The 27,702-nt window shown below is 32.6% G+C and overlaps 1 protein-coding gene across 2 annotated transcripts; it reads left to right on the top strand.

The window, feature by feature from the left end:
• Positions 1-504: 504 nt before the first annotated feature.
• Positions 505-24,949, top strand: LOC139524151 (arrestin domain-containing protein 17-like). Of its 2 annotated transcripts, none has more exons than XM_071318757.1 (8): positions 505-600; positions 8,860-8,988; positions 10,964-11,086; positions 13,588-13,808; positions 14,784-14,978; positions 18,859-19,068; positions 22,443-22,611; positions 23,349-23,677. In XM_071318757.1, the coding sequence occupies exons 2-8, from the start codon at positions 8,874-8,876 to the stop codon at positions 23,534-23,536; spliced, it is 1,221 nt and encodes a 406-aa protein (XP_071174858.1). In that variant the 5' UTR covers positions 505-600; positions 8,860-8,873; the 3' UTR covers positions 23,537-23,677. The 2 variants fall into 2 exon arrangements, with proteins under 2 accessions (XP_071174858.1, XP_071174857.1); XM_071318756.1 differs by lacking the exon at positions 505-600 and adding an exon at positions 4,574-4,701 and having other exon boundaries at positions 23,349-24,949.
• The last annotated feature ends 2,753 nt before the right edge of the window (positions 24,950-27,702 follow it).

Here is a 27,702-nt window from a genome sequence, read left to right as displayed (position 1 = left end):
ATTGACAATATTGGTACGAGTATGGTAATTTATATGAAATATTGCAAGCTATACGTTTTGTATATATTCGGCCACCGAAAGGCTTGGTTTTTGTCGAACTTAGGTGGTCCAATGGTCTAGCGCGCCGGGCATAGTGCAAGGGGATTTGGTGCAACGATATCTTAGTAGAATGAGTTCGAATCCCAGCCAGGAAAAGACAAACATTTGCTTCCGTAAATTTACAGATCTAACATTGTCGACCATGATTGTTGGGCTGTTATTTAGCAAACTATATAATTATATAATCATGCAATTTCTTACTAACTTAAGAGTGCAACGTATTGGATTGTTCATGGTTCATGATTCTTAGAGCAACTGAACGCATATTGTTTGTTGTCAATGAACTTTGTGCAGCCAGCCATCCGATGCAATTTAATTTGTTTACATAACCTTGAATAGATGCATTTTCCGATATTTAAAGGGTTAATGTCAAGATGTTGTGAAATTGTCCTCACACTATTTGTTTAAAAGTATCATCGTGAACGGATATAGACTTGGGAAATATATGAACACCGCGGGAAATCATATTAAGAGATCATACTGAGACCAAGTTATAATAACGTAAGTTGCTATTTAATAATTATAATTGATAACACGGATTCATGAAAGGGTAACTGCGTGCACACGTTTGACCATAATTCACATTTTTAAGAGGTTTTTCCTTCATTGATTATACCAGAGACTTATATTATATTTTATATGTCTGATCACAAAATTAAATATTTTCACATATATATATATATATATACTGATAATTAAGTAGAATTGTGCTTTTGAAATTATAATGTGTATACATTTCCGTTCGTCCTGTAATTCCGCTGATTTATCCATGCCAAGCAATTGCCTCTTGAAATTTTGCAAACACCCATCATGTGAGAAGCATTGAGTTCGGTATGAATTAAATGTCAGTTAATATTCAGAATCTAGTAGGTATCTGCATGAAGAGAGTAAAATAAGCTGTTTATTATTTTGCTTTTGATTGCTCTGGTCTAGCATGTTTTATTTCATTCTAAATTTGTTGCTTATTTTATTGCATGCTATGTATGTGAGATTCAACTTTGTATTACAGGTTGTTTTTTATATGTCAAATCTACATCTATACTATTGATCTGCAGTGGAAATCCATAACGCAGATACTGCTGTGCAAACGTCAACCTGCGTGCTCAGTATTTACAAGTGCAATTAAAATTGGATAAAATCAGGTGGTTTCTGTTTACAGCTGTAGTCTCCGAAGCTGCTGCTTGAAGCATTCCAGAGATGTAGCTAGGAAGGCTTCATGTGACAGACTGTCCCAGTCGGTGATGGTGCGTGGTATATAGCTGTATTTGTAGGCATCTGTGGAGGTACTGATCTGAGTAAATTTTTCTGGATGGTATTGTCTAGTTGAGGTAGATGGTCTTCTAACGTATGATGGTATGTTGACTGCCGCCTTTCCATGTGTGGCTTTGTAGAACATGCTCAGTCTACTAGATTTCCGTCTAGATTCTAGCGTTTGCCATTCTAGGGTTGTCATGATGTTTGTTACTGTCCCTGGTTCCCGACTGTATGTTGATGTCGCAAATCTGGCAGCTCTTCTTTGGACCATTTCTAGTGAGTCAATGTGGTGTTTTCGATATGGGTCCCAAACTGTGGAGGCGTACTCAAGATGTGGGCGCACTAGCGATGTATAGGCCTGCGCTTTGATGTCTTGTGGACACTTCCAGATGTTGCGTCTTAGGAATCCTAGTACTCTGTTGGATTTTGTGATGACTTTTTTGATGTGAGGATCCCAACTGAGATCTTCTGATAATTCGACTCCGAGGTATGGATATTGGTGGACTGTGGATAGTTGTTGTCCCATCATTTCATACTCTTCTGTTGTTGGGTTTTTCTTTCTCGATACTCTAAGTGTGTAGCATTTAGCTGGATGGAATGTCATCTGCCATCTCTCCGCCCATTTGGTTAGTTCCGTCAGATCGTGTTGAAGTTGTAAACTGTCCTCACTACACTTGATGGATCTATATAGTAGTGAGTCGTCAGCGAATAGACGTAGGGTTGATTTTGATGAGATTGTTTCACCCATATCGTTTATATATATAAGGAAACAAAGTGGTCCCAATACTGTACCCTGTGGAACTCCTGATCGTACTGGTTTGTTCTCACTGGCTTCTCCATCTAGACATACTCTCTGGTGTCGCTGAGTGAGCCATGCCGAAATCCATAGTAGGGTGTTGGATGTTATCCCATAGTATGACATTTTCATTAGGAGTCTTTGGTGAGGAACTGCATCAAACGCTTTCGAGAAATCAAGGATTAGCATGTCTATTTGTCCTCGAATGTCCAGTTCTCTTGCAACTGTTTCGATGGTGTTGATAAGTTGTGTTTCACATGATCGATTACGTCTGAATCCGTGTTGGAAGTCGGATAAGATTTGATGTTCTTCAAGATGTTCCATGATATGCTTATAGATTATGTGTTCCATGACTTTGCAACATATTGTGGTTAACGATACAGGGCGGTAGTTCACTGCTTGACTTCTGTCCCCCTTTTTGTAGATGGCTGTGATATTTGCTTGTCGCCAATCTTCTGGAACTTCTCCACTGTTATAGGACTGTTCATAGATTTTTGTGAGGAACGGCGCAATCTCGCAGTGTGCTTCTTTCAGGATTCTTGTTGGTATTTCATCTGGACTGTTTGCTTTTGTTGGGTCTAGGAGTTTCAGCTGTTTCTCAACCCCTTCCCATCTGATATGCAACTTCTTGATGTTTGGATCCGGAGTTATACTGGTTCCCATATTTGGCATATTTTTGGTATCCTCTGTCGTGAATACACTATCGTATTGAGTGTTCAATATTTCTGATTTTCCTTTGCTGTCTATAACATGCTCTCCGAGGTTGTTCTGGAGTGGTGATATTCCTCTCATGTCTTTTTTCCTTGATTTTATGTATTTCCAGAATTTTTTGCCAAAGTTTGGTTTAGTGTTTTCTTCGTCCTCTTGATTTAGGATTTGTCGAACGTAGTTGTCGTGGGCCTCGTTCATTGTCTTTTTAACAAGGTCTCTCATCTGTTTATATTTGTTCCAATTTTTCTTAGTGTTGTGTTTTTTAGCAGCATTGTATCTTCGCCCTCTGCGTCGTATAAATGATCAGTCTTTTGATATGTGTGGATATCCATGGCACATGTTGTTTACTACCTATGGTTTTCTGTGGGATGAATTCTTTAGTTGCTTGTAGTATGATGTTTTTGAAGTATGTCCAGTTTTCTTCTACGGTGTTTTCTTCCATGTTGTTCATTCTGTTTTCAAAGTTGTCTCGGATGTTTTCTTTGAGTCCATTCATATCGCCCTTTTTAAAGAGGTGCACCATTTTTGGTTTCTTTTTTGATGTTTTGGCTTTCATATCTATATGTGCTATGACTGCCTGGTGGTCACTCATTCCAGGATGTACTTCTTTTAGACTGTTTTTATGTTGTTTTCGATATGTTTTTATATTCGGTCCCAGACATAATATAACTTGTTCAGCATCGAACATAGCTACATAGATTTTGATGTATCAAGACATTTTAATCTGTCTGTATCTGTATGGGTACGTCGTAGCTACCAATTCTGGCTTTTATACAACGGGAGTGAAGGCGCCGTCGATTTATTGACGTTTCGCGAGAGCAGATTTAAAGCTCTCTACACTAGTTGCGCGTACAATAGTGTCTTCTAGATGGTTCCAATTTACTATTGTGGACACAAAGAATGAATTTGAATGTTGCAGTGTTTTACTAGTAGGAATGTCAAAACACCTGGTATTGTTCCTCACTTGTTTTTCAACAATTTTTGTGGCTTGATAGTTGTCAAACTTTTTAGCTGTGATGTTTCGTCTTGGTCTCGCTGATTTGAGGAAGTCGTCTGGATCAATAGCAGGTACCAGCCCCTCAACCACCTTGTACATAAATATAAGCTTTTGGCTCGTGCGTCTCAATTGTAGTTCCTGTAGTTTTAATTTTGTAAGCATGTTTATTATGCAGCCATCTTCTCTAGTTCTATAATCGCCTGTTATAAAGCGTGCTGCTTGTCTTTGTATTCTTTCTAGCTTGTTTGAGTCTGTAATACTGTAGGGGTCCCATACTGTTGCTGCATATTCCATTGTAGATCTTACTAAGGAAATGTAAGCAGTTTTCTTGCATTCCTGTGGGCAGTATCGTAAATTTCTTCTGATGTTTTCTTCAACCATGGCAGGTACATGATTGATTTGTGAGCATTCCTTGTTTAAGATTTCGTTATCTTTTCGATTTAAGAATTTCGTGCTTGTGCTTTGTTGAAAAGATCTTACCAAACGGTATTTAGTTTATTCCTTTTCAGTTCTCAGAATGATCGATGTAAAGGGATCTTTAATTGTTACCTCCCTTTGTATAAAAAATAGGGGTGCTCGCTCAGATGCTCACTCTTTACTCATAGAATGTCAGCGAATGTTAGATTGATAACGAAAGAAAAATAACGATTTACAAAAAAACAGAACACAAGCTTTCTTCTCAGCCTATTTCCTTAGTTTTATACACGGAAAAAGTACTCCCTGCTACCCTTGTTCGCCCTATGAACTCCTGTTGAACTTTTATAAATAGTGAGGTCTCTGAGAAAAGCACTACTGGCTACTATATTTTGACAATTTCTGATGCTAATTAGCGAATTCGGATGATGTAAGTACTTTAAGTATATCCTAACTCGAGTTGCAATCTTATAAAACCACACAGGGTTAGGAATTTTGGGGAGGGGGACATTTCAGATTTTAGCCTCTAGGCAAATATTTTATTCATTTACCACATTTTGCTGACACATAACTTTGCACAGTCTTTTAAAACATTCATTGACATTCAGTAATTTCTATTACATTCTACGCTTGAGCCTGTAGTCATGTTGACCTGAGACTGACTGAGGTCAACGGGTGTATTTTACTGCAGGACATACAGCATTGTGACATGTACATGTAGTCCAAATAATTATGACGACTTGAAAGGCTATTATAATTTTTTTCTTTGACGCCTTACTTCGACGTCAAAGAATTTTTTTTTATTACATTGGTTGCAATAAATTACATTGATTTCCCAGTTAAATAAAAACCGATAATTTCACATGTGAAATAAACGTGGTTATTTCACTCTCTGACATCATATAACGTCGGATCAAAACAAATTGTAAATGCGTAGGAAAAACAAATAGTTCCTTACATTTGCTACATTAATTTCATAAAAAAAAAGCCATTTGACAATGTAATAAAAAGTATAACTATTTGAAAAAAAAAATAAGACAACTTGTGACCGAACGCCGCTATGGATTAAACTCGTGCTGCGTTTAATCCATGCCTCGTTCGGTCACGCGTTGTCTTATATTTTTATATTCAAATACGGCGATTAGTTATACTATAAATAATAGCCTTTCGAGACGTCATAATTATTTGGACTATGTGACATGCAAAATTATGAAAATATATACATGTATATATCTTTTTCAGTTTGTTATGCATATTACTGTTAGATGTACTTATCTGGGATTGAAGGTTTCAAATTGTCACATTCAATAACCATGATAACTATTTTCTGAATTTTACTGATAAATGAACAGTAATTAGCGGCTATATACATTGTAAGCAAGCAAAATACACATGATACAGGGTTGTTGGAAATATAATCAGAAAATTTGTCAGAAGCTAATGAATTGGCCTGGTCACGAAAAACAACAAATGATTGATGTTGCTTTTATTAAAAGTTTCTTTTTGTTATCATGGTTATTGTCTTATTTATCATGTTTATGTCATGTTACATGTATGTCTTATATTGTACTATGCTCATTGTGAGCCCATTTAATACTAAATGAGTTTAAATAAAATTAAAACACATATAGTTGAAAACTGTCATGACTTTTAGAAAGATTATTTATTAGATATACCCAGAACCCAATGTTTTACACTAAAGATTTTGAAAATATAGTTTTGGGGATTTTTTTCCCTTTATTTAAGTGTTGAACACAGTTACAACTAAGTCTAATTTTGAATTTGACCCATACAGGTATAAACATATGTTTCATAGGTTTTCTTCCTTTAATTCAATAAAAAATGACTTGTAACAAGTCAATTATTGATAAACAATGCAAAGAAATTGTCCAGAAGTTACAAAGGTTGTCTTCTTGAATTGATATTTCTCTTGTACTATTTAATAAGATGTTATGAATTTTGAATTGAATGATTATCTTTAGTTAAAAGATTTCGCATGCAATAAACATGATAAATATACATAATTAATCTGTTTTTATAAGACCGCAAAAATTTTAATTTTTTGGTCGTATATTGCTATCACGTTGGCGTCGTTGTCGGTGTTGTCGTCGTTGTCGTCGTTGTCGTCGTCGTCCGAATACTTAGTTTTTGCACTCTAACTTTAGTAAAAGTGAATAGAAATCAATGAAATTATAACACAAGGTTTATGACCACAAAAGGAAGGTTGGGATTGATTTTGGGAATTTTGGTCCCAACATTTTAGGAATAAGGGGCCAAAAAGGGCCCAAATAAGCATTTTCTTGGTTTTCGCACTATAACTTTAGTAAAAGTGAATAGAAATCAATGAAATTTTAACACAAGGTTTATGACCACAAAAGGAAGGTTGGGATTGATTTTGGAAATTTTGGTCCCAACATTTTAGGAATAAGGGGCCAAAAAGGGCCCAAATAAGCATTTTCTTGGTTTTCGCACTATAACTTTAGTTTAAGTGAATAGAAATCTATGAAATTTTGACACAAGGTTTATGACCACAAAAGGAAGGTTGGGATTGATTTTGGGAGTTTTGGTTCCAACAGTTTAGGAATTAAGGGCCTAAAAAGGGCCAAAATAAGCATTATTCTTGGTTTTCGCACAATAACTTTAGTATAAGTAAATAGAAATCAATGAAATTTTAACACAAGGTTTATGACCACAAAAGGAAGGTTGGGATTGATTTCTGGAGTTGAGGTCACAACAGTTTATGAATTAAGGGCCAAAAAGGGGCCCAAATAAGCATTATTTTTGTTTTTTGCACCATAACTTTAGTATAAGTAAATAGAAATCTATGAAATTTAAACACAAGGTTTATGACCACAAAAGGAAGGTTGGGTTTGATTTTGGGAGTTTTGGTCCTAACAGTTTAGGAATAAGAGGCCCAAAGGGTCCAAAATTGAACTTTGTGTGATTTCATTAAAAATTGAATAATTGGGGTTCTTTGATATGCAGAATCTAACTATGTATGTAGATTCTTAATTTTTGGTCCCGTTTTCAAATTGGTCTACATTAAGGTCCAAAGGGTCCAAAATTAAACTTAGTTTGATTTTAACAAAAATTGAATCCTTGGGGTTCTTTGATATGCTGAATTTAAAAATGTACTTAGATTTTTAATTATTGGCCTAGTTTTCAAGTTGGTCCAAATGGGGGTCCAAAATTGAACTTTGTTTGATTTCATCAAAAATTGAATAAATGGATTCTTTGATATGCCAAATCTAACTGTGTATGTAGATTCTTAATTTTTGGTCCAGTTTTCAAGTTGGTCTACATTAAGGTCCAAAGGGTCCAAAATTAAACTAAGTTTGATTTTAACAAAAATTAAATTCTTTGGCTTATTTGATATGCTTTATCTAAATATGTACTTTGATTTTTGATTATGGGCCCAGTTTTCAAGTTGGTCCAAATCAGGATTCCATATCAAGTATTGTGCAATAGCAAGAAATTTTCAATTGCACAGTATTGCACAATAGCAAGAAATATCTAATTGCACAATATTGTGCAATAGCAATTAATTTTCAATTGGAGTTATCTTTCTTTGTATAGAATAGTAGTTGATAATATATGTTGGAAATTTGCCGGACATGACTATGATGTCATTTTCTATTTTTATTTGCCAATAACTTTATGTAAATAACTTCATTGGAAATTTGCCAATATAAAATGTTGCTGATGAAGCTTTTTTTCCTTATCTTATCTAAAATGTTTTTAGATAATGTATGTTGGACATTTGCCAGACATGACTATGATGTCATTTTCTATTTTTATTTGCCAATTACTTTATGTAAATAACTTCATTGGAAATTTGCCAATATAAAATGTTGCTGATGAAGTTTTTTTTATTGTTTTATACAATAAACAATGTATATTCACTTTTACTACCAACCAATCTTTACCATTCAGTGATAACAAGCACTTTATTTTACATTTTAATATTTTATGATGTATTTAAAAGAGTAGTTATTGTTGCAAACTCCATTAGAAATTTGAATTGATATCAGTTTTGGAAAAAGGGAAACGGGGATGTGAAAAAAAAGGGGGGGGGGTTAAATTTTTCTCATTTCAGATTTCATAAATAAAAAGAAAATTTCTTCAAACATTTTTTTGAGAGGATTAATATTCAACAGCATAGTGAATTGCTCAAAGGCAAAAAAAACCTTTTAAGTTCATTAGACCACATTCATTCTGTGTCAACTATTTAATTTTAGATTTAAAAAGTTTGAAGAAGAAATCTTTAATTGATTTGTAAAATCTTGACATTTGTTTTGTGTAAAAAAAAAACCATGTAATGTCAAAAATTTGATCACAATCCAAATTCAGAGCTGTATCACGCTTGATGTTTTGTCCATACTTGCCCCAACTGTTCAGGGTTCGACCTCTGCGGTCGTATAAAGCTGCGCCCTGCGGAGCACCTGGTTATATTGGCAGTACATGTCATTCTGGCTAGGCAAGTAAAGTAGACTACAAATTAAATTACGACTTGCATAAAATGATTTGAAAGACAATATTATGAAGACATTAAAGCTATATTATATATACAGTTTTCTTTTGTTTACAGTTAAATTTTGAATCATGAAGATAAAATCCATGCAGGTAGAGTTTGATCATCAAGATCGAGTGTACTTGGTAGGGAGTACATTACAAGGTGTTGTTAAAGTAAGCTTTGAAAAGCCAACCAAACTACAAAGTAAGTTTTATACTGATTAAACTGTTAAAGCTTAATTGTTGTCTTGTATTATCATGATAATACATGTATATAACATCATGAACATAGATACAAGAAAATGTGGTTTGAGTGCCAATGAGACAACTCTCCATCCAAGTCAAAATTTGTGAAAGTAAACCATTATTCTGTGGATTCAGTCATGTGTCAGTATTATTCGTTAGATACCAATTTTGTGGCTTTCGTGGGTACAGGTGAACAACAAAATTAAATGTTCAATGAATGAAAATTTTTATAGGCTTGTATGCAAATTTCAGCCAAACCACAAATTTAATATCCACGAACATGCAAGTTTTCCTTAATCCACGAAAACTTGTACCCACAAAAATAAATAAATTTACAGTAGGTCAAATCTGTCTTCAACACAGAGCCTTGGCTCACACCAAACAGCAAATTATAAAGAGCCCCAATAATGACTAGTGTTAAACAATTCAAACAGGAAAACCAGCCGTCTTTATATCTACAAATGTATATAAAAAAAAAAAAAAAAAAAGGAGGAACACAAGTATATGAACCAAATCAACAAACGACATCCACTGAACCTCAGGTTCCTGACTTAGAGATGGTGCAAACAAATGCATACTAAAATCTGTGTACAAAATTCACTACTAAATTTTATTGCCACATGTAGCAATATTTAGTGAGATTGGTTAGAAGAATGAATAAAGGCAGTAGTAGTATATTGCCGTTAAATATTCATAAATCAATTGAGTGTTTCAAAAAAAAAATCCTTGTCATTCTAGCTGCAACAAAAACAAATGCCATCATACACAATGATACATAGAAACGTACTATTTGCTAACAAATGTCATATTCCTCACTTGGTACAGAACATTTTAAGAAAAAAAAATGGTGGATTTAACCTGGTTTTATGGTCATCCCACTTACATACATGTATATAGCAATGTTAAAAATACTTCTTAAATGACCACAATATGTGATAGGAACACAGTACAATAATAATAGCTTTATAGAGAAAGAGGTCATCATTATTTCTGACTACAAGAGTGTGTCTTAAAAGTCATCTCAACCTTTTTGATGTAATTTTGTCATTTTACAAAATATACTGATATTTTGCAGCTTTGTGTTTATTGACCCATTTGACCCATGATTAGCATGATTAGGACATATACTATTTATATTAAAATGTCAATAATTCTTTGAAATACATTGCTGTTCTTTGCTGTAAACAAATTACTATCTTAAATATAAACTGTATGTGGGTCATAATATAGGTTCCTTCATGACCAATAAACAATGAAAATGAAAAAAAATTCTTGCGAAATGACTTGAACTGAAATTTTTGGTACATGACAATAAAATGTACACTTTCTTTTAGAGGATAAAAATGTGAAAGATTTTGACGAATCACATTAATATTTTTCCAAAAATAATGTTAGCAATAATTGTTAAAGACCTCTGACGATTCACAATAAGGATATTTTGACAAATCACAGTAAAATTTTTATCCAAATTGATTCTGACAGTAACCCGAATAATTCAGTTGTTATATTCCCCTGATCTACAAAGGCTACATTAACGCCTGAACGTCTTCCTCAATAAAGACCGTCAACCGGAAAATTCACACCGCTATGCAATATGGGAATTTGTTACTAAGTTGGCAGCTAAAGAAGGAGGAGTTCGGGATATTAATTGTTGTTAAATGATGTAAACTGATGTTTATTGATGTTAATTATTAACGGATTTGTGTTAATTGAACACACGTGTTTGGTAAGACAATTAGAAGACAGTTGCGCAGACACATTATCCTGATCGCCGCCGATTGGATCTCTCTCACAGAGAGCAGGCGACGCGGCCAATGATCATAAGGAGTTCAATTAAGCCATCGTGTGGGAGAAAATCGGACACAGACAGTTAAGGCATTGCCACCTTCATGTATATATATTCTATACTTTAACAAATTTCCTATTTTGAACAGCTATTGTGGTGCGCATCAAAGGTAAAGGTAGAACAAGCTGGGACAAAGATGACTTAAGTCATGACGACATAAATTATAGTGCAAAAGAATACTACATTGATGAAACAATCAAATTATATGGAGGTTAGTACGTACTACATGTATTTTCAGAGCTCAGACATAAATAAGTCTGAATCTGCTTTTGACTCATAGAGGTCTAAATTTGTAAGTTTTAGATTTGTCTCCCTTTAATGCAAGACAAAATATGACTTAAATAAGTCAAATACTGTTAAGCAAGAAATAATTGACCAGAATCAAAAAGTTGCAAATATTGACTCCTACAAGTCGATAAGTTATCAAAATTGGTTAACTTCAAGACCCACGCATATTTATAAAAAGGTCATGCATCTAAATCAAATAATGACAACATTGAAAGACAATGCTTTGTCTTCTACAGAAAAATATGAATGAGAGTCTAAAAAGTCGGAGATAATGTTAATTAACCTTACAAAACAACCACCTGGAACCACACTAAATGAAGTAAAACATCTGTGTTTAGTAAGGATGTTCAATTAAATAATTAAATATGATAGCTGAAGTCCTTGTGAACTCTCAGACAGGTTTTTGCTATCATAGGTGGTGTACTTTGGCCACCAAGTAAAATTAATTTTTTTCATCAACATAAATAGACCTAAACAAGTCTGTCATTTTCTGACTTAAATAAGTCTAAAATTGAAAACACATTTTATAATAAATACATATCTTGACTTCTTTAGGTCAAAAACAAAAATGGGCTTGTTTATGTCTGAGCTCTGACTGACCATGTGTTGAAGGAAAACTAGAAGCAGGATTAAATTTTTTTTTAAAGACCACTAAAAAAAAGACAATTAAACTTTTTATAAAATATTTGTATTCATACAGCTACATGTATCAACAATATGTTTTATTTTGAATGTTTTTAAAATAAATTCTTATTTTAAGATTTCAGTTGTACAGGCATGTTAAAATTTGTATATATACCAGTTTTAAAATTGACATGTATTGGTATGAGAATTTTATGCTAACGACCCTTTGACATGTCTTAGAATTCCACTCAATGTTAAAAAAAAAGTAGAGGTGACCAATTAAGATATAAACTTTGGGTTGCCTTGATTAAAGAGACATTATCAATTTTTAAGAGACCAAACAACCTCTTTAGGGGTATGATAAGGTAGACATTTGGTAGCACCTAACTGTTAAAGGAGGATTCGTTATTTTGCTGTAAGCTTTTGAGTTAGTTTCATGCCTATTAACAGCTGGAATGCAATTTTGGAGATTGTTGTTTCGATACACAGTTGAGCATACTGAGTGAAACCAAAGAGTGGAAAATAGTCATACTAATGTGTCCAGAAAGGGTGATATGTCTTCTCTATGACTGTAACCTTATAAAATTGCATGTTAAGGATTCAGCTAAGACTGTCAGTCAACTTGAGTCAAGCACATAGCAGGGTTTATAATAACATCGGATTAACAATTCAGTAACAACATTTTTATTTGTAAAATATTTGCATACAGTATTCAAGAGAAACAAAAACAATAAAAAAAATCCATAAATTTGGAAATAAAGTATAAGCATTATTAACCATGTTAACAATTGTCAAAAACTGAAGATGCTCACCATTAGTGGTATAAGCATTTAATAATTTAATATTTTTTTTTGTGTTATTCTTTTATATATATATTCGAACCCATGCTACTGAGATATCGTGACACCAAATCACCTGCACTGTAACCAGCGCGCTACACCACACGACCACCTGGGCTTCATAAAAATGAAGCTTTCGGTGGCCAGGTGTTACCTTTCCACGTCAGTTTTAATCTAGCGTCGTACTACATTACATGATATATAAGGCATGGAGATGTTATTTTTACAGATCAGCTAATTATCTATAGTAAAGGATCCTACAAATTAATATAAGATACAGTCACAGAAATAATCATGTTATAAGTATGTCTGAACCAGTGACAATTCTACAACAGATTTATCCATCGGATCACCAGCAGTGATGGTGATACATGGCTGTGTACATTCTGTATATACAACTCGTCTAAACATCAACCCAAAAATGTTGGATCTGTAAATTTGCTTTCGCAAATTTTTTGTTCTTCTCTCGCCGGGATTCGAAAACCATGCAACTAAGATATCGTGACACCAAATCGCCTGCACTGTAACTGGCACACTAGACCACACGACCACCTGGGCTTCATAAAAATGAAGCTTTCGGTGGCCGGGTGTTACCTTTCCACGTCAGTTTTAATCTAGCGACGTACTACAGTACATGATATATAAGGCATGGAGATGTTATTTTTACAGATCAGCTAAATTATATATATATATATCATGTATTATACTACTTAAACAAACAGTTTTAATCTGCTACTGTACATTCTGAAATGATTGTAAGGTTTTTATTAATAATGCAAATATTGCAACTGGGTGAGTATCACAATAATAAAAACTTGCATTCTGAAAACTGAAAATAAACCTAGCTGTATGCTGCTAACTCTGTAGATTATTTGATAATCACAATATATAAACTCACATTTTGGTAAACAGAAATTCTCGAAATAAAAATTGAATTCATTAGATGAATATTGTTTTACAGAAGAAACAGGAGAGTCGGTGAAACATCCACAAGGAGACTTTTCTTATCCATTTTCTGTCCAGCTTGGTGCAGATATGCCGTGTTCTTATGAAGGAAAAAAAGGCTATGTCAGATATTGTTGTGAAGCAGTTATTACACGACCTTGGAAGTTTGATGAAACGTTTAGAGAACCATTCACTGTTATACGTCACCTTGACTGCAATGAATTTGCTGATGCATTGGTAATATTTCTTTATAAAAATGTCTGGATTTGCTTGCTACAAATGTGATAAGTTTATAAGACATTGGTTATCTTATATGTGGCTCCACCATGTTCAAATCTGAGCGGCAGCCTTGGGCGGGGTAGGGGGATGTTAAGTGACCAGGCAACCTTTATGTCTCATTTAAATTTATATGCGTTTTGTTACCTTTAAAAAAATTTAAAACCTTACTTGGACTGTTGAAAGACTTATATTTTGCCTAAACAATTACATTTTGTTCAAAGTGACCTGATGACCTTTAACATTTTTATAAGCGTCTTTTCAACCGAAGGGGGATCTCTACTTGAGTCTCACATTGTTATTACATTTTGTATATAGAAATAATAATTTTTACCATCATCTAGGACTAAAAGATTTTCTTAGCTTGAGAGGTTCATTTCAAAATAAGTGCCAATGGCATAGAAATGCTAAACAGGCATTTATTATTAATGTGCTTAAAGTCTCTGCAATTGGTTGAAATAATGTTGAATCAGGACAGATTCAAAGTAGATATAAGAAGATGTGGATTGAGCGCCAATAATTATTTAAAGTAAACCATTATAAGCGAAAATATGGCCTTCAACACAGAGCCTTGGCTCACACGGAACAGCAAGCTAGAAAGGGCCCCAAAAATGACTAGTGTAAAACTGTTCTTGAAAACAGAAAACAAACTGATTAATCTATAAAATAAAAAAGAGAAATGAGAAACACTTAGGGACCACATGGCACACCACTAAACAACAGGCTCTTGGCATAGGACAGGTGCATACAAAGCCAGCAACTTTAAACGATTTAACATGTGCCAACTTTTAACCTAACCTCATGAACCTGAAACATTAATAGTGTAACATTACAACATAAAAAGACACACTATTGAATAAAAAGACACAATATAAAAAACTTGAGATCACATGAATCATTACATCACGTACATTTATATATGTATATTTGTTACAGAATCCTATTGCAGACAGTGTTGATCAGAAAGTTGAAGGATTATGTTGTTGCAAGTGTAGCGAGGAAGGATCTATGACGGTCAAAATCCAAATCAACAAAACAGCATTTGTACCTGGGGAACCCTTGATCTATGAATTCTCTGTTGACAACAGGAGTCAAAATGTGATAAAAAAAATTGATTTTATATTACGTCAGGTAAATTTTATTTTACATCAGGCAGATTTTATATTATGTCAGGTAGATTTTGTATTATTTTAAGCAGATTTAATATAACATCTGGTAGATATCCCTTATTACGTCTAGTAGATTTTATTTTATGTCTGGCAGATTTTATATTGCGTAAGGTTGATTTCATATTACATCAGGCAGATTTTATATTATGTCAGGTAGATTTTATATTATGCTATACAGATTTATATAACATCAGGTAGATCCCTTATTAAGTCGGGTAGATTTCTTATTATGTCTGGTAGATTTTATATTACGTCAGGTAGATTTCATATCCCATCAGGCAGATTTGATATTATGTCAGGCAGATTTTATTTTATGTCAGGCAGATTTTATATTATCTCAGGCAGATTTTAAATCATGTTTTGTAGAATTGATATAACATGAGGTAGATCCCTCCTTGGGTCAGTTAGATTTCATATTATGTCTGGTAGGTTTTATATTAAGTCAGGTAGATTTCATATTACATCAGGTCTAGATTTAATATTATGTCGGGTTGATTTCATTTTACTTTAGGTAGATTTGTATTCCTCATTTATTATTATTCCCCATTTATGGGCATCATGTTTTCTGGTCTGTGTGTTTTGTTCGTCCATTCATTCTTCCATTTGTCCTGCTTCAGGTCAAAGTTTTTTTTTAAGGTAATTTTTGATGAAGTTGAAGTCCAATCAACTTAAACTTGGTAAACGTGTTCCCTGTGATATGATCTTTCTAATTTTAATGCCAAATTAAAATTTGACCCCAATTTCACGGTCCACTCAAAATAGGAAATGATAGTGCAAGTGTGGCATCAAATGTACTATGGACAATGGACACATTTTCGTTTATTATGTCTGGTAATTATACGACCTCAAAAAATATTTTTGCGTCAGATATTGGTATGATAAAGTCTTCGTCGTTAGCCTCGTCCAAGTCGTCTAAAGACACATTTGGTTTCCAGACAATAACTGTATGGATCTTTCTGAAATTGTACCACAAGGTTCAAGATCACTAAGGGAAGGCTGGGATTGTGTTTAGGGGCAGTTGCCTTACATGTTTAGGAATATGTGGCCAAAAAGGGTCCAAAACATGCATTTTTCAATCCAGACAATAACTTGTGTTCAATGTATGGATCTCTCTGAAATTGTAATACAAGGTACCATACCACAAAGGGAAGGCTGGGATTGAGTTTTGGGGTAATTGCTTTAAATGTTCAGGAATTAGGGGCAAAAAACAAATAGTTTTTATACGACCGCAAATTTTGAAAAAATTTTCGTCGTATATTGCTATCACGTTGGCGTCTGCGTCGTCGTCGTCGTCGTCGTCGTCGTCGTCGTCGTCGTCGTCGTCGTCGTCCGGCGTCCGAATACTTTTAGTTTTCGCACTCTAACTTTAGTAAAAGTGAATGGAAATCTATGAAATTTTAACACAAGGTTTATGACCACAAAAGGAAGGTTGGTATTGATTTTGGGAGTTTTGGTCCCAATATTTTAGGAATTAGGGGCCAAAAAGGGCCCAAATAAGCATTTTCTTGGTTTTCGCACTATAACTTTAGTTTAAGTTAATAGAAATCTATGAAATTTTGACACAAGGTTTATGACCACAAAAGAACGGTTGGGATTGATTTTGGGAGTTTTGGTCTCAACAGTTTAGGAATTAGGGGCCAAAAAAGGGCCCAAATAAGCATTATTCTTGGTTTTCGCACAATAACATTAGTTTAAGTAAATAGAAATCAATGAAATTTAAACACAATGTTAATGACTACAAAAGGAAGGTTGGTATTGATTTTGGGAGTTTAGGTCCCAACAGTTTAGGAATTAGGGGCAAAAAAGGGACCCAAATAAGCATTTTTCTTGGTTTTCGCACCATAACGTTAGTATAAGTAAATAGAAATCTATGAAATTTAAACACAAGGTTTATGACCATAAAAGAAAGGTTGGGTTTGATTTTGGGAGTTTTGGTCCCAACATAATAAGGGGCCCAAAGGGTCCAAAATTAAACTTTTGTTTGATTTCATCAAAATTGAATAATTGGGGTTCTTTGATATGCTGAATCTAACTGTCATGACTGTGTATGTAGATTCTTAACTTTTGGTCCCGTTTTCAAATTGGTCTACATTAAGGTCCAAAGGGTCCAAAATTAAACTTAGTTTGATTTTGACAAAAAATGAATCAGTTAGGTTCTTTGATATGCTGAATCTAAAAATGTACTTAGATTCTTGATTATTGGCCCAGTTTTCAAGTTGGTCCAAATCGGGGTCCAAAATTAAAATTTGTTTGATTTCATCAAAAATTGAATAAATGGGGTTCTTTGATATACCAAATCTAACTGTGTATGTAGATTCTTCATTTTTGGTCCTGTTTTCAAATTGGTCTACACTAAAGTCCAAAGGGTCCAAAATTAAACTTAGTCTGATTTTAACAAAAATTGAAATCTTGAAGTTCTTTGATATGCTGAATCCAAAAATGTACTTAGATTTTTTATTATGGGCCCAGTTTTCAAGTTGGTCCAAATCAGGATCTAAAATTATTATATTAAGTATTGTGCAATAGCAAGTCTTTTCAATTGCACAGTATTGCGCAATGGCAAGAAATATCTAATTGCACAATATTGTGAAATATCAATTTTTTTTTTAATTAGAGTTATCTTTCTTTGTCCAGAATAGTAAGCAAGAAATATCTAATTGCAAAATATTGTGCAATAGCAAGATTTTTTTTTTAATTGGAGTTATCTTTCTTTGTCCAGAATCAACTTAAATCTTTGTTATATACAATATACAATGTATATTCACTTTTTACTACCAACTGATAAATTAAAATAATCTTTACCATTCAGTGATAACAAGCAGTTTTTTTACATCTTAATATTTTATGATGTATTTAAATGAGCAGTTATTGTTGCAAACTCCATTAGAAATTTTAATTGAGATTAGTTTTGGAATAAGGGAAAGGGGGATGTGATTAAAAAAATTGGGTTCAATTTTTCTCATTTGAAATTTCATAAATAAAAAAGAAAATTTCTTCAAACATTTTTTTGAGAGGATTAATATTTAACAGCATAGTGAATTGCTCTAAGAGAAACAAAAATTTTAAGTTCATTAGAACACATTCATTCTGTGTCAGAAACCTATGCTGTGTCAACTATTTAATCACAATCCAAATTTAGAGCTGAATCCAGCTTGAATGTTGTGTCCATACTTGCCCTAACCGTTCAGGGTTCAACCTCTGCGGTCGTATAAAGCTACGCCCTGCGGAGCATCTGGTCTAGTTTCTAGACAATAACTTGTGTTTAACTGTGGATCTCTCTGAAATTGTAATGCAAGGTACCATACCACAAAGGGACGGCTGGGATTGAGTTTCGGGGTAATTGCTTTAAACGTTCAGGAATAAGGGGCCAAAAACAAATAGTTTTCTAGTTTCTAGACAATGACTTGTGTTTTAGTGTATGGATCTCTCTGAAATTGTTTTGCAAGGTACCATACCACAAAGGGAAAAGTTGGGGGAAATTACTAAAAAGGGGGTTAAAAAAATTGGGGGGATTTGTTTTTTTTCATAATTTTTTAGGATTTTTGCAAATGCATTCACATATATATATAGAAAAATTATTAGTTATTAGTTAAGATATTAAGCATACAGGTTTAAATAAAGCTGTAACTGAAATATTTTCAAGCAAATAATTTTAGTATACATACTTATAATTCATGTAATTATCAAATTAAAAAACGTTTTTGTGAACTTGGTGATATGATTTGAAAAAGTTTCATTTAATTGAATTACTAGGTTGATATATTTGTCCAGTTTTATTTATTTAATCAACAGATCGATAACCAGATGTAAATAACGTTCTCTTTATCTATTTTTACTTCTAGAATGCGACTTTTGCTGGATATTCAGACCGTATGCTTTCATCTGGTAAACCTCACTTCCACACAAAGAAAGCCAGTTTTAAATTGTTTAATGAAAAAGTTGAAATACCAGTGAATCAATATAAATCATTTAAAGGTGCAGCAACAATACCAGCTATTCCACCAACTGGACTAGCAGGATGTAATATCATTGAAATTGACTATAATGTGATTGTAAGTTGATATTTCTAACTATAATACTTCTAATTCTGTAAATTCAGAAATTATTGCCAGGTTTTTATACGACAGCAAAATTTTTTATGTGGGTGTATATTGGTATGACGTTGGCGTCGTCGTTGTCGTCCGAAGACACATTGGTTTTCGCACTATAACTTTAGTTTAAGTAAATAGAAATCTATGAAATTTAAACACAAGGTTTATGACCACAAATGGCTGGTTGGGATTGATTTTGGGAGTTTTGGTCCCAACAGTTTAGGAATTAGGGACCAAAAAAGGGCCCAAATAAGCATTTTTCTTGGTTTTCGCACAATAACTTTGGTATATAAGTAAATAGAAATCTATTAAATTTTAACACAAGGTTTATGAACACAAAAGGAAGGTTGGGATTGATTTAGGGAGGTTTGGTCCCAACAGTTTAGGAATAAGGGGCCCAAAGGGTCAAAAATTTAACTTTGTTTAATTTATCAAAAATTGAATAATTGGGGTTCTTTGATATGCCGAATCTAACTGTGTATGTAGATTCTTAATTTTTGGTCACATTTTCAAATTCGCCTACATTAAGGTCCAAAGGGTCCAAAATTAAACTTAATTTGATTTTAACAAAAATTGAATTCTTGGAGTTCTTTGATATGCTGAATCTAAACATGTACGTAGATTTTTGATTATGGGCCCAGTTTTCAAGTCCAAATTGGGGTCCAAAATTAAACTTTGTTTGATTTCAACAAAAATTGAATTCTTGGGGTTCTTTGATCATGTTGATATGCTGAAACTTAACATGTACTTAGATTTTTGATTATGGGCCCAGTTTTCAAGTTGGTCCAAATCGGGGTCCAAATAAACTTTGTTAGATTTCAACAAAAATTGAATATATGGGGTTCTTTGATAAATGCTGAATCTAACTATGTATTTAGATTTTTGATATTTGGACCCGGTTATCAAATTGGTTCACATTGAGGTCTTAAGGGTCCAAAATTGAACTTTATTTGATTTCATCAAAAAATGAATTCTTGGGGACCTTTGATATGCTGAATCTAACCATGTATTTAGATTTTGGATATTGGACCATAATAGGTAAATGTCCAATTTAAAATTTTTAAGTTTTTAAGTTTAAGTTCTTAGACCACATTCATTCTGTGTCAGAACAGAGATGGGTCCGATTACTTTCAATGTAATTGATTAAATTACAATTACTTTGTCATTTGTACGATTAAATTAAATTAATGATTACATCATTTCTGAAAGTATCTGATTAAATTAATGATTACATTGGCAAAGTAATCATGATTACATCTGATTACAATGAATTTAAAAACAAAATATTTTGAATGATGTGGATGAATAAACGTTTAATATAGCTATAGCATTTTTGAGAACGTATTTTATTTGGTTCAATTATAAAATGATAACTTCAAATTAAACATCATCTATTTAAATAAACACCAAATTTCACTACATATATATACATTACACTTTATCACCAATGATCTCTAAATTATTTTGAATTAAATTTAATAAAGATATATTATAATCAAGAGTTTTTTTGTTGTCTTCTGACCTCTTTCATAATTTAAATTCCAAGTTGCAGTTTATGGAAGTTTAAATATGGATGAAATAAAGTTACATTTGTTCCAGTTAAAACTATGTAAAATTTTAATAGAAATGTTTAATCAAATTGTAAACAATATGTATTGAAGTATTAAAAACCATAGCATTTTACATGTGTAGTCCTAATACAAAAAAAAGTTTAAACAACATAGTTGTCCAACTTTTAATTTAGTTTGTGCTAATTAGATAAATTTTCATGTCTGATTTATCTTTTATCATATATATTTCCCTACAGCTACAACTCAATTGGTAATTGCAATAAAAACAGACCTTAATTAGTCTCCTACCTGTCAATTCAAAGTTGACAAAAATCACAAAAATTAACAAAAGATTATAATTCAGGGTTAAAGAAAAGTAATACTTGAATATATAACAGTTATTATCAAATATTAATATGCAGATCATTATAAAACGATGAATATACATGTATGTACAATATCTTTTACCAAGATAAAAGGTATATAATTGAATTATATGTCTCTGCTTAGGCTAATGATGACTTTTCAATACTGTAACAGTTTATTTTTTACTGAAGTAGACAAGCTTAAAGTAACCAAACCATTTTAGTATGTTAAAAATTTATCAAATATGAACAAAGAGGTTCATTTAATGACCAAAATCACAATTTTAGATTTTTTCATTGTAATCAGAATGTAATCAAAAAGTAATCATGATAACAGGGTATTTTGAAAAGTAATTGATTAAATTAAATTACATGTAATCAGATTTTTGGCTGATTAATGATTACACTGATTACTTGAAAAATTGTAATCAATTACAGCTGATTAACAATTACAATTACAATTACCCCAAGTCTGTGTCAGAAACCTATGTTGTGTCAACTATCTAATCACAATCCAAATTCAGAGCTGTATCAATCTTGAATGTTGTGTCCTTACTTGCTCCAACCTTCAGGGTTTGAACTCTGCGGTCGTATAAAGCTGCGCCCTGCAAGGCATCTAGTTATTGGTGGAAAAGACTTTGAAGCCTTCTGAAAGCCTATACTGCCGGCTGTAGAATCATTGAATCGTTACCAGGAGTTTTGCTGTATCCCTTTCTGTGCTTTACAATTTCATAACAACTTCTGTGCTATATCTTGATACCTATATTTACACATGATCTAAGCATCTGCATCATTTAATTTATTAGTTAGGCTTGAAAAGCAATCAATATTAATAGTGTTTTATGCTTTTATGGTAATTCAAGTTCACTTTTAGTTTAAACATATTTATTTAGAGTGGATTGGGAAACAAGTTATTGCAACAATATTAATCCCTTTCCACTTTGCGGGTGTGATTGCTGCCTTGTAGTGGCATTAGCCTACTCTTTTTTCGAAATCATTAAGAGCGTCTTTTACGTGCTAGAGATATGGGTCTCTCTTAACATGGGTCAGCCATTTATTGTCCCCTTTTGAAGGATTATCCTCATTTCTCAAGACCATACTTGCAAATGGTGTTTAGGGAGAGCTGAAAAGTTACCTTAGATGCATCTCTTCCACCTCAGAGCAATCAGTTCTTTGATTCGTTCCACCTTTGCTAGCCAAGAGTTATGATTTATATTGGTCCCATTTGTAACTTGCTGCATCCAATCAAAAAACACCTTTAAGATGATCACATGTATGATTTTAGGTAAAGCCAGACAATATCTTAAATTCAATAAGTTTGTTGTACATTTAATTTTGTGTTTTAACATTTAATGAAATTCTAAAATTTTCTAGTAGCATATAGCTTCTTCTAAAAAGGCTTATTCTTGGATTCTTGTAGCTCTTTGTTGACAACAGTTTTACCCCTGCAAAGTTTAAAGCGCCAGTGTTTATAGGAACCATCCCTACAACTGGAGACTATCAGACTCCAGCCCCTCCAACTACAGATGATAAAGCTTTATCTTCTAACGATATTGGGTTGTCTCTGCAGCCATCTGCACCTCAAGGATGTAAGTATAAATTACCAGAAATTCTGAAATTATTGCAAGATTTTTAAAATACAAATAATGTGACTAGATGAGTTTAGAAAAATAAGATGTTTCATTCTGATTTCTTATAGATAAGCAGATTTACCTGAAACCTCAATAGAAATAATTCCTCATTATTGTTCATTCTTCCAATATTGCAATTATGACTTTCCCTAATAATTTTGGAATGTTCAGTAACTGTTTTCTACACATTAATCATGTTAATAATGTAACATATCATTTGCAAGCCACAATGTCAAGGTTTTGTTGAGTGAGTGCAGAGAAGGAGCAGAAAAGCTTCACATTGTGTCAAGAAGCTTTTAATCTTGTTCAATATCTACACACAGAAAATGCAAAAAATCTGTTATTGTTAATTGCACCTCCCCCTCACTTATACAGTTTTAAGCTTGTAAAAAGTATGTTAAACTCTGTGACATCACTGATAGTTGCTTGCTAGACATGGTGGAGTAAATTGTACAAACATCTCTCAGATGTGATACAAGAATTACAGAAGGACTGAGCGCAGCGCCCTTCTATTTTAGGCTAACTAAACCACTGATCTGTATCCCATGAACACATTCTTTAATTATTTTATGTTTTAACTACTGTAATGCTGTTTTGTTTATGTGGTGCAATTATATTGTTTTACGGAATTGAAAAGGAGGACATCTGTTTTAGTTCGACATTTGAGTGCAATTATTTGTTTGTTTATATTTTAGTGCCGCCATCTTACGCAGAATGTGTTTTTGGGAAGGTTGATCTAAAGGAAGATGATGACAAGCACACAACATCGCACACTAACTGGGCCCCTGCTTACACCTACTATGATTGGAGCAAGACAACAAATTATGGAGGCTTGACACCATCAACTGTTACCCCAGCTGCAGATTCATACAACCATATTTAGACTAGAGAAAAGTTGGACAAGGAACAAGTTGATATCTGTGTTAAAGTATTTATCATAGATTAATAATAAACAGATAAATGTTTACTAAAGAGACCTATTGTAATTCATCGGGTATAAAATAATTATTTTTGTGCGTTATTTGCATGTGATTGAATATAACAATTTCATTTGTCAACAGAACGGAAACATAACAGTTTAAATATTGATAATTATTTATCTTGAGGTAATAACATTCTGGCTCTCAGACTCTCAGGATTTTGGCATGACCATATTATATTACTTAGTACTAAATGACATGAGCATATATATATAGTTCCTTCATATGTCTGTCTTAAAAAAAAATATCACTTATTGTCATTGATATATATTTATTCATTTCATCATACACAATGTGACATATTGTGTATTCAGATTTTGAGCTTGAATGCACTACACAGATTTTAGTAAAGTTGCATTGTATTAAAGGGCTGAATTAAAAAGTGACCAATATGTTGGCCTGGTTATAATCTTTAAATTTAGATTTCTAAAATATTGTGTCAACAGAAATTGAGAATGTGTTGCAAAATGTTTTCTTATTGCTGTAATATATCTATTTAAATGATTCAAAAATAGGGGGATCATTGTCAAAATTGTATAAACTTAAGTAATGTCTGAAAAACTTTTATATTCTATATAAAAAAAAAAATTTATATGACAAAAAATTCAAAGGGTATTTTACATAAAACAAGGGCATTACTATTTAAATGATCATTATGTCTCTTCATATGTTTGTTTGTCTGTCCATTTGATTGATTTTGTACATCCATTTGTAAACCAGTTTTAACTTGTATCTACCAGTCATTCTTATTCAATGGCTTGACACTTTTCGAAAATCTTCAGTAACCAATGTGATTTCACACCTTCTACTTTATGTTTTAGTTGATGTGATTATTTGGTTTTACCATACCAAAATATCTTTGACTTTTTATATTTCAAATTAGAAAGTTCAGGTTTTAATTTGGTACCTTTGCTAAGAGTTTTTTTTATTTAATTCAGTTTTTTAATGAGAAAATTTTATCACTTGCCTGTTGCCTTTTAGGTTGTTCGTATAAATCCTGCTCTTGGCAGGTGTATTCTGCTCCTATCTCAGTTGACTAGAATTCTCAGTTTTCCTACTGTATGTTAGTAGATCTTTCAGGTTTTAATTTGTCATATCTGCTAAGAGTTTTACTATATGTTTTGTATAAAGAACATTTTATCAATTGGCTTCCGATGCTAAGTTTGAAAGTTTGAATCTCGTAAGTGGTAAGTGCATTTGGATACAATCTTAATTGACAAGCTAGGATTGTCTGATTTCCTACTGTAGGTTAGTGGTTTTCTCAGGTTTAAATTTGTTATCTCTGCTTAGAGTTTTTGTATTTAATTTTCGTTTTGTATAGAGAAAAATTAGTGTTTCTTATAAATTTGCTTCAGTAATCAAGAGTAATTTTATGTTCTTGTTATTTTTACACTGATATACCTCTGTAAGGACAAGGCTTTTTTTGTCTCTTTATTGAAAAATCTATTATAAATATGCTTATGACCATTGACATTTCTTTAAAAGGCTGTCAGATGTCAGAGTAATTTCTGACTAATACTGTGGATTCATTCATGTTTGTGGGAACCAATTTTCATGGATTGAGGAAAACTTACATGTTCATGGATATTTAATTTCATGGTTTTGGCGAAATCTGCATACAAACCTATAGAAAATTTAGTTTTCGTTGAATCTTTAATTTCGTGGTTCACCTGTTCCCACGAAATCAAAGAAAATTGGTATCCAACGAATAACAATGAATCCACAGTAATCAACATGCAAAGCATGTTCTTCATAAGGATGGAGTTGCTCACTATGTGAGAATCATACTCATTTTTCTTGAAATATGTAACTTTAAAGTTAGTTCTTATTTTAATGTCTACATTTGTGTTATTGTTGATATTCTTTATTGTAACTTATATATACACAACTAAGTGCTTTTATTGATGTTTACAACTTTTATTATATTGTATTTTCTAAGGTGCTTAATATATATTACACTTATTTCCAAGTGTTACTCGAAATGGTAGTGTTATTTCCTTTTTAAATATTGTTAGAATTTTAAATTGGATGCAGATACAAAAAATATTGCAAGGCTACAAGGTTAAGGTATGTTTTATTTATCTATTTTTAAAAAATATGCATTAAGTGTAGCATTGTGTATGTTATATATAGATATGAGGAGGAATACAATGCTCATTAAAATAATTATTTAAGATAGGAAGGGGAACAACATCTGAAATAGACAAAATAAGAAAATATATAGGAAAATAGTTTATTTCAAAATTATCTTTCAGTAGGTTCTCAGGGTTATCAACGCATTTGAATGGGGACATATGGTTGGAACCCCCCTTTTTAAAGATGACTGGATCTGCACTTTAACATGTACCACTAATTGCAATAATGATACTGAAGAGACTGATGTCTAATATAGACCAATACCAAGTTGTTTTTATTTTTGAATGCGTTGCACTGGTTACCCTGAGGTCAATCACAAAAATGCACATTGGGTCTTACTGTGATGTATAAACATGAGTATTGTGACATAGAAATGTAAGGGGAAGTGCAAGAATTTCGTCTATTTCTCTTTTATTATAACAACAAAATAAGCAAATAATAGGTATACATCTTATTGACTTTTAAATTAAAATTATTCTATTTTGTTTTGGAAATTTATTTAAGAAAGTTACCATTAACCCAAACAGCAAAAATTGCAAAAAAAGTTATTTAGTATTAACTTTCTTGTACTTTAAAAAGACACTGATTTATAGAATGGATGTTATGACCAGTCTACATTGTATTAATAATATAGATCTTTGTCGGATACACCAATCATGAGTTGCATTTTATAAATGGATTACACCAGGTGACCAAGGTCAATATGCCTTAATGGTATCATAAAACAATCAGTTCTAACTGTGACGAAAAAACAATAGAATTTGGCAATTACACTACATCTCTTTATTTTGACATTTCTCAATTCTGACAACTAGTTTTTTTTACATGAAGTCAATTTGAACTTGATTTGCTATTTCAGTTTTTGTATATTGATGGCTGTGCTTCATTGCAGTGCTGTCAATAATTTTAATACGACCGCAAAAATTTTAATTTTTCGTCGTATATTGCTATCACGTTGGTGTCGTCGTCGTCGTCGTCCGAATACTTTTAGTTTTCGCACTCTAACTTTAGTAAAAGTAAATAGAAATCTATGAAATTTTAACACAAGGTTTATGACCACAAAAGGAAGGTTGGGATTGGTTTTGGGAGTTTTGATCCCAACATTTTAGGAATTAGGGGCCAAAAAGGGCCCAAATAAGCATTTTCTTGGTTTTCGCACTATAACTTTAGTTTAAGTGAATGGAAATTTATGAAATTTTGACACAAGGTTTATGACCACAAAAGGAAGGTTGGGATTGATTTTGGGAGTTTTGGTTCCAACAGTTTAGGAATTAGGGGCCAAAAAAGGGCCCAAATAAGCATTTTCTTGGTTTTCGCACAATAACTTTAATATTAGTAAATAGACATCAATGAAATTTAAACACAAGGTTTATGACCACAAAAGGAAGGTTGGGATTGATTTTGGGAGTTGAGGTCCGAACAGTTTAGGAATTACGGGCAAAAAAGGGGCCCAAATAAGCCTTTTTTTGGTTTTTGCACCATAACTTTAGTATAAGTAAATAGAAATCTATGCAATTTAAACACAAGGTTTATGACCATAAAAGGAAGGTTGGGATTGATTTTGGGAGTTTTGGTCCCAACAGTTTAGAAATAAGGGGCACAAAGGGTCCAAAATTAAACTTTGTTTGATTTCATCAATTTTAAATAATTGGGGTTCTTTGATATGCCAAATCTAACTGTGTATGTAGATTCTTAATTTTTGGTCCCGTTTACAAATTGGTCTACATTAAGGTCCAAAGGGTCCAAAATTAAACTTTGTTTGATTTTGACAAAAATTGAATTCTTGGGGTTCTTTGATATGCTGAATCTAAAAATGTACTTAGATTTTTTATTATGGGCCCAGTTTTCAAGTTGGTCCAAATCAGGATCCAAAATTATTATATTAAGTATTGTGCAATAGCAAGAAATTTTCAATTGCAGAGTATTCAGCAAT

Source organism: Mytilus edulis, chromosome 5 (assembly GCF_963676685.1).
Source record: "Mytilus edulis chromosome 5, xbMytEdul2.2, whole genome shotgun sequence".
Lineage (NCBI taxonomy): Eukaryota > Metazoa > Mollusca > Bivalvia > Mytilida > Mytilidae > Mytilus > Mytilus edulis.
Note: the sequence above shows the minus strand (reverse complement) of the source record. Positions and strands in the feature narration are given on the sequence as shown.

Bases quoted from the DNA above. Each gene is read 5' to 3' on its own strand.
- LOC139524151 (XM_071318756.1), top strand. From the start codon at position 8,874: ATGAAGATAAAATCCATGCAGGTAGAGTTTGATCATCAAGATCGAGTG. The intron at 8,989-10,963 runs GTAAGTTTTATA...TATTTTGAACAG, and splicing joins AAAGCCAACCAAACTACAAA to CTATTGTGGTGCGCATCAAA. The intron at 11,087-13,587 runs GTTAGTACGTAC...ATTGTTTTACAG, and splicing joins AACAATCAAATTATATGGAG to AAGAAACAGGAGAGTCGGTG.